Genomic DNA, 7,967 nt, shown 5'->3' with positions numbered 1-7,967 from the left:
GCGTGTGTGTGTGTGTGTGTTATTTTCCTCTCGGGTCACTCAGGTGTGACTGAGCTTTTCTGACTCTTCGTCTTCGTTTTCTTCAAGGATGAATTTTGATGTTTGCTTGTGAGAAACTTTAACTCTGTTACAACATTAGTGTTGGCGAGTGTTCACCTCTGACACAGTTTGATGCCGTTTGACTAAAAACGAGTCCTGTAACTTTTGCTGTGGTTATCGCTGCAGATCATCTTCATGGTGGCTGGAGGAGCCTCTGCGTCGTAGCTACAGGCTAACTGCATGTGGCTGAGCACATGCAGGCAGATGCTTCTGCATGAAGCAGCCTTCGAACTCTTGCACGGACAGAAGAACTCAGAGCTGATCAGCAAGCACAAAAGACCTGCTGACGACGAGGGGACGGTCTGTGCCTTTTGTCAGCTGCTTCGTTAAATTGCTGTTGATTTTTTTTTCTTTGGTCTTTGTGTTTCTTCGAGGTCTGATCACCTTGTGCAAAACTAGAATCAAATAGAGAATTATTCAATAAATGTTCTTTTTCCTCTAACGCACAAATATCGAGATACTATCAAGTTTTCCGACCGCTGTCCTGGATGATAGAAGGATCATCTGCTGCTGTTTTCTGATGACGCTCGTTTATTTTTTCAGAATAACTTTGAAAGCACGGTCAGCATGTGTCCTACTGTAAATGAACGGAGCTCAAAGCTGATCCTTAACCTGTAGCCTGCAGATGTCCTGTGACATGTTGACATGTTACACAATACAAGGTAAAACCTACTGCTCAGGTTTAACTGATAGATATGATTGATTAGTTATAGATATTTATCCTCAGAGCTCTGACAGCAGTCAGACAGGAACGTTTCTTTGTTTTAAAGTGATGCACCGTTTCTTCCTCATGGCTCTGCTAATAAAAGTTTTTATTAAATACAAGCTGCATGAAACTCTTTAGTTTTGGAGCTGCGTGGATTTGTGAGTGGTCGTGTTGTTGTCGTTAACCAGCTGCAGTAACAGGTGACCCAATGATGTGAAAGCCGCTCGCTCAGTGAGTCGTGCTTGTAGCAGATTTTATCAGCTGATGTTCACACTAACAGCAAAATCTGCTGAGTTTGGGTTTGAGGAAAGGAAATCAGGGAAGCAGGGTCCAGATTTCCAAAAACGTGTTTTCTTTATTTACAAGATAAGAAAACGGAGACGTCTCGGTGTTCTGTCTTTATCTCCTTTCAAGGTTTCTTTTCCAAAATAAAGGACAGGAAGCTGTAACTGTTCAGTCGGGATAGGTTTGGACCTAAACAACACTTCACTGAGTGGATCCGTACTCTCATCTTTCCTGTGTGGTGCTCCGTGGAAAGGAGCATTTGTATTTCCAGCTCTGGATGCTCTCGTTCGCTGTCTGCACGTTGACGTTAGAAGATCCTGAAACATTTTCTGCTCATTGAATTTAGCCCGGTGTGTTTTCTTGGAGTCGGCTTATTAAAGACCGCGTGTCTCTGTCGTACGCTGTCTTTCAGGACATCTTGAACAACCTGGACTCGTGCGATCTGGCTGATGATGATCTCATGCTGGACGCAGACTTCCCAGAGGATGGCTCTCTGCACAGCGGTATGTCTGAACATGTGCAGATATCACTGATACCTGTAAAGTGAAATGATGGATCCCAGTAAGGACGTAAAGTTAAATTTTATTCATACAGCGTCAAATCACATCAAAGGTCACCTCAAGGTGATTTATATTGTAAGGTAGACGCTACAATAATGCATCCAGAGAAAAACCCAACAATCATATGACCCCCTATGAGCAGCACTTTGGTGACAGTGGGAAGGAAAAACTCCCTTTTAACAGGAAGAAACCTCCAGCTAGAAGCCAGTGCTCGACGGGAGGGGCAGGGCCAGATCTGCGCTGTGTATTGGCTTGTGGGAGAAGGAAGGAAGACTAGTTAGGAGTCATAATAGAACATTGCACTGTTGTGAGAGAGGGATGAACCAGAATGGTAATAACGAGACATATGATTCAAGCTGCAGAACGTTAAGCGTATTCCTGTTAACGAACCATAGTTGAGATGAAGATAAACGATGCACAATGTGCGTATCGATGGGAAGTTATTCGTACAGCATGCCATAACTAAGGAGGATTGTCAGTGGTCGACCTAGTGTGCCAGCCCTATGCGAGACTGTAGATGCTTTTTATGGCAAAAGGAGTCATTGAATTATTGCCTATTATGTACTCTACAAAGTAGGTATAGTGTTCTTGTCTCGCTGAATCTGAAACAATGGATAGTCTGTTACCTAAGGGAAGAGTCGGCGCTGAAAGGATCCTGAAGGCTCTGCCTCCCATTCTACTTTTAAATACTCTAGGAACAACAAGTAGGCCTGCAGAGCGAGAGCGAAGTGCTCTAATAGGGTGATATGGTACTACAAGGTCATTAAGATAAGATGGGGCCTGATTATTTAAGACCTTGTATGTGAGGAGCAGGATTTTGAATTCTGGATTTAACAGGAAGCCAAAACAGGAGAAATCTGCTCTCTCTTTCTAGTCCCTGTCAGGACTCTTGCTGCAGCATTTTGGATTAGCTGAAGGCTTTTCAGGGAGTTTTTAGGACATCCTGATAATAATGAATTACAGTCGTCCAGCCTGGAAGTAATAAATGCATGAACTAGTTTTTCAGCGTCACTCTGAGACAGGATATTTCTAACTTTAGAGATGTTGCACAAATGGAAGAAAGCAGTCTTACATATTTGTTTAATATGTGCGTTGAAGGACATGTCCTGGTCAAAAATGACTCCAAGGTTCCTCACAGTGTTACTGGAGGCCAAGGTAATGCCATCCAGAGTAAGAATCTGGTTAGATACCATATTTCTAAGATTTTCAGGGCCGAGTACAATAACCTCAGTTTTATCTGAATTAAGAAGCAGAAAGTTAGCGGCCATCCAGGTCTTTATGTCTTTAAGACATTCCTGCAGTTTAACTAATTGGTGTGTGTTATCTGGCTTCATGGACAGATAGAGCTGGGTGTCATCAGCATAGCAGTGAAAATGTATGCTATGTCTTCTAATGATGCTGCCTAAGGGAAGCATGTATAATGTAAACAGAATTGGTCCTAGCACTGAACCCTGTGGAACTCCATAATTAACCTCAGTGTGTGAAGAGGACTCTCCATTTACATGTACAAATTGGAGTCTATTAGATAGATATGATACAAACCACTGCAGTGCAGTACCTGTAATACCTACAGCATGTTCTAATCGCTCTAATAGGATATTATGGTTGACAGTATCGAATGCTGCACTAAGGTCTAGCAGGACAAGCACAGAGATGAGTCCACTGTCAGAGGCCATAAGAAGATCATTTGTAACCTTCACTAAAGCTGTTTCTGTGCTGTGATGAGCTCTGAAACCTGACTGAAACTCTTCAAATAAACCATTCCTCTGCAGATGATCTGTTAGCTGTTTGACAACTACTCTTTCAAGGATTTTTGATATGAAAGGAAGGTTGGAGATTGGCCTATAATTAGCTAAGACTGCTGGGTCTAGAGATGGCTTTTTGAGTAAAGGTTTAACTACAGCCAGCTTGAAGGCCTGTGGTACATAGCCGATTATTAGAGATAGGTTGATCATATTTAAGAATTAATGAGGACCTCTGTTGGGGTAGCGTTCAGATAGCTGCTCTGCTCTGTGTTGGTACAGGGCATTGAAGATGATAACAGTGGGTGGATTATATTCTTAAACTTAGTTACAGCGCTTTCAGAAAGACATCTACTTTGATAAAGTCTACTCTCCACTGCTGTGTAATCAATTATTGTAAATGTAAATGTTATCAGGAAATGATCAGACAGGAGAGGGTTTTCAGGAAACACTGTTAAATGTTCAGTTTCTATGCCATATGTTAAAACAAGATCTAGAGTGTGATTAAAGTGGTGGGTGGGTTCTTTTACATTTTGAGAGAAGCCAATTGAGTCTAATAACAGATTAAATGCCATGTTGAGGCTGTCATTCTTAGCATCTACATGGATGTTAAAATCACCCACAATAATTATTTTATCTGAGCTCAGAACTAAATCAGATATAAAGTCTGAGAAATCAGACAGAAACTCTGTGTAAGGCCCAGGTGGACGATAGATGATAACAAGTAAGACTGGTTTCTGAGTTTCACAGCTGGGGTGGACGAGGCTAAGCATCAGGCTTTCAAATGAATTAAAAGTCTGTCTGGGTCTTTGGTTGATTAATAGGCTGGTGTGAAAAATTGCTGCCACACCGCCCCCTCGGCCTGCGGGGCTGTGGTTTAGCCAAAATACAGCTTAGCCAAAAGATGCTAACAGCAAGACAACAAAATCAGCTGAGACTGCAAAGTGAACTCAGATGTGTAGTTTAGACTTAGGGTTAGGGTTCACCAGTTTAACTGACTGAAGGTTTTCTCAGAGACCAGTTTGCTAACAGCTGCTGGACACTTGGGATCATCATGCTGGGGGCGGGGCTTAGTGCTGGCGTCATTTAAAAAGTATTGTAAAGGGAACCAGAGTGATGCAAGCTTTCAGGATGCCCTACAAAAACAATCGTCCTCTGTTTGGAGTTAAATCCTTACTGGTTGTCATGGTGATCTGCACGTCGCGTCAGTGCGAGCAGCAGGATCTGTGCAGGGCTCAAAAGCTTCAGCGGTGACCACAGCGCCGCGTCTCCGGTCAGTGTTGACTCTTGTTTGATTTTTCGGCTGCAGACGGAGACGGGCTGTCCCACATGGCTCAGTGGAGGAAGAGGCAGCTCTGCTGGGGGACGCAGGACGTCCACAATGACAACGAAGGGTGAGCGGAGCTCGTTTGTCTATCAGCTCAATTTATTTGATTTTATGTAAGGGTTTTTTTGTGTCTCATTGTTTTTGATATTTGTAAATTTTGATTATTTTAGTCTTTTCTTTTAATTTCTCGTCATTTAAACACAACTTTTAGTGGATTTAATAGTTGTTTTAAATGGAAATGATGCCCTGGGGCACAAAAGATTTAACCCATAGAAGTACTGAGATTATCAGTATCAGCCTGATTACGTTGTTATTGTTGGTGAGAGAAAAGGACCGGCGAGTACCGACTGTCCACGCTGAGGGCTCGGGGTCAGAGCGGGTCATTTAGAGGTCGAGATCGATGTTGACTGTGAGGAAAATGTCACAGATTGAACAAATGGATTATCGCTTACAGCCGTTTGTGTGTCTAATAAATCGTCTCATTAGAAAACTGAGAAGCTCGGCCTGCTCGGTGCACACCTGGAGCAAGCTAAAGTGTGCTGCAGAGAGATGCTCTACACCAGGCCGCCGGCCACTTCTGGCACCGTCATCTCATTGGAGGCCACTTTAGTGTCCAAGTAGTACAAAAAAACACCCATTATTTCCTAAAATGTAGTGTTTTGTTTTTTATTTAATTCCAAATATTGTGTGACAAGACAAAATTGCAAACATGAACACAATTTTTTTTCTCACTCTTAACTATCTGAAGCTTTTCAGTTTCATTTGTCATTTGTAAGCTAGCACAGGGTCAACATTGCAATGAAATGTATTTGATGAGCAGCAGACAGTCACTCAGCAGTGTAGGACAGTAGTTTCACTGAACTACCAAATAAACAGCTCTTTCTGGTCAGACACGTGGCAGCACTTTTGCTACAATTATGTTTGTATTTAACAAAATAAAGATGCAGGTATAAGCGTACACATGAGTTTTCGACTGCAAGTGAAAATAGTTTTCTTTCCAAATAAATCTGTCGCTGAGCTAACACAGCCCTCAGCATGTTTGCACTCTCTCGTTACCTCGGCCAGGTCCGCGGCTCCCAACCGCGGTAAGGAAACTCTGGCTAATACTTTGGGTTCGTGTCGGGCTCGTAGCCGGGAACTAGCTTTACTGTCTGGGTCAGCTTTGCTAGCGAGAGACAGAGAGAGGCGTTGAAAGGCTCCAGCAGAACTTTGTTTCGGAGGAAAACACGAACACAGTGTACAGTCGAGTCTTAACAGCTTACTTACAGCTGGGCTCGTCAGGCTCTCTGTTTGGCTGCAGGTTATTATTATATTTACATGCTTCCAGCTCCCGTTTCTGCTCGGTGACAGCTCCTACTTTTCAATGTTCCTTTTTCTCCCTCACGCTCTCACACAGCGGGAGAGGCGGTCCCACATGTTCTCCCTGCAGCACGGACTACACCACCCATGAGGCTACAGTCTTAAAGGGCCATGCCTGTAACACTCTGCTGTCGTATTAAATCATTTTTCGTGGAATAGTTTTTAAAAAATATTTCTTCACATCTATATGCGGGCCGCAAGTAGAGGTGACTTGGGCCGCAAATGGCCCGCGGGCCGCGAGTTTGAGAGCCCTGCTCTACACTGTTCATACAGCCATGATGGGACAAACTGTGTCTGCTGTAATGTTCTGACGATCATCACTAAACCTCGTGCATCGTTTGTCTTTCTCTTCTAGCCTCAGCGATTTTCAGAGCTACAAGCTCACCGAGGATCCTGGGAATAAGAGGACGGACTCAAACAGGGACGGCGAGCTCGTCCTGGACCTCTGTCCTCCTACGAGGTGATTCAGCACATCCTCAGTTTCTGTCCTCAAACCTCAAAGTTCCCGTCTGTAGCTTCAGCAGCATGTTTTCTTAGTTATCTGATGATGAACCTGGCCTCATGTAGCATGTCCTGAGGCGGGGCCTGAGCTAGCCCTGAAACGTGATTGGCTCTCTCGTGTATCCTCTGCCTAAAATGAAATGTGTGAAAAAGTGTTTTTTGCATGTGTAAACTTCTGAGGTGCGTTTAGAGTTCAGCATAGGCTCTGATATTTGTGGGCAGACATGTGTGACCTCTGACCTCCCCCCTCCCCTTAGCTCCACCTCCCCGTCTCCTGGTACTCCCAGTCTGGGTCTGGATGTGGAGGAGCTGGCTGAAGACTGCTCGGCTGTCAGGTGTCAGCTGGAGTACCTGCAGAGGTTACTGCTGCAGGTGAGCTGTGGGCTGGTGTACTGGTCCAGCTTTCATCTGTAACATCGGCTTGTTTACTGTTTGTTGTTGTTGTTTGTGATCAGGAGGACGACGGCGATGACGACACTCTGACCACAGACACTCTGAGTCCCGAGGCCAACGACTCTTCGCGTAGCTCCGACTCACAGGTCGGCGCCTTTCAGGCTTTTCTTCTCTTCTTCTATCGTCTCTTTTGTTTTCCTGCATTTCCCAGAATGCCTCTGCTCAGCCGCCACCTGTGTGTGCGTGTGTGTTTGTGTGTGCGTGCCTGCAGGTCCAGGCTCTCCTGCAGGAGGTGCAGCAGCTCAGAGAGGAGCTGCGGAGCCGTGACCGAACCATCGCACAGCTCACCCAGCAGCTGGTGGGTGTCCCGCCCTCTTCCTGCCTGAGCCAATCCAAACTCGTTATTTCCATCAGTGGTTAGCGGCTGAGAACTGTCCCGACCAAAGGGTTTACATTTTATTCACTTTCATTTCATTTATCCTTTTAAAAACAATAATAATTAATATTATGATAATAAAACATGCTTTAATTAAGTTAAAATGACATTAAATGTCGTCTGTTTGGGCAAATTAATGAAAATTAAAAATATATTTGATGCGAGAGGCTCTGACTGCAACGGTACTAAAGCATCTTAATAAACATCCATGACCGTACACGGCTGTCACACCACTGAGTGCTCAGCATTACAGCAGCTGGAGACTTTGTTTCAGTTTATTAGTCATAATGTATCAAACAAAAGCTTTTAGGTTTAAGTCTTTCTGAGCTCTGATGTTTCTGTTCGTCAGGTTTGAGCGATTAACTGAATGTTTCTTGTTATGAAATCATCAAACTTTGACATGATCGATGAATCTGTGTTGATCAGTGTGACTGATGTGGGACGATCGAAGATGTCCAAGTATTCATAAGGTGTGTGTGTGTGTGTAGACTGTTCCCATGGTGACCACCAGGTGTCGCTGCCATGAGATGACGGCAAAGACGGATCAACAAACGCAGAC

At 44.1% G+C, this 7,967-nt stretch overlaps 1 protein-coding gene and 1 long non-coding RNA gene across 2 annotated transcripts in view; one reads left to right on the top strand and one right to left on the bottom strand.

The window, feature by feature from the left end:
* The window catches only part of ccser2b (coiled-coil serine-rich protein 2b), a gene marked incomplete in the record, with an annotated part of 59,438 nt that overhangs the window by 34,836 nt on the left and 16,635 nt on the right, over positions 1 to 7,967 (top strand). The window contains 7 exon segments of the mRNA XM_014336771.2: positions 1,503 to 1,593; positions 4,702 to 4,786; positions 6,434 to 6,538; positions 6,837 to 6,951; positions 7,035 to 7,118; positions 7,244 to 7,330; positions 7,897 to 7,967. Of these exon segments, the coding sequence (XP_014192257.1) occupies positions 1,503 to 1,593; positions 4,702 to 4,786; positions 6,434 to 6,538; positions 6,837 to 6,951; positions 7,035 to 7,118; positions 7,244 to 7,330; positions 7,897 to 7,967 (638 nt within the window).
* LOC121815180 overlaps positions 1,541 to 7,967 on the bottom strand; it is a 23,144-nt gene continuing 16,717 nt past the window's right edge. Inside the window, exon 4 of the long non-coding RNA XR_006054853.1 lies at positions 1,541 to 1,626. This is a non-coding gene — a long non-coding RNA (uncharacterized LOC121815180). The remainder of the gene's footprint in view (positions 1,627 to 7,967) is intronic.

The sequence above is a fragment of the Haplochromis burtoni genome, unplaced genomic scaffold, assembly GCF_018398535.1.
Source record: "Haplochromis burtoni strain Fernald_Lab_line unplaced genomic scaffold, NCSU_Asbu1 Contig_148, whole genome shotgun sequence".
Taxonomy (NCBI): Eukaryota; Metazoa; Chordata; class Actinopteri; order Cichliformes; family Cichlidae; genus Haplochromis; species Haplochromis burtoni.
This window is presented reverse-complemented; position numbering and strand designations above follow the sequence as displayed.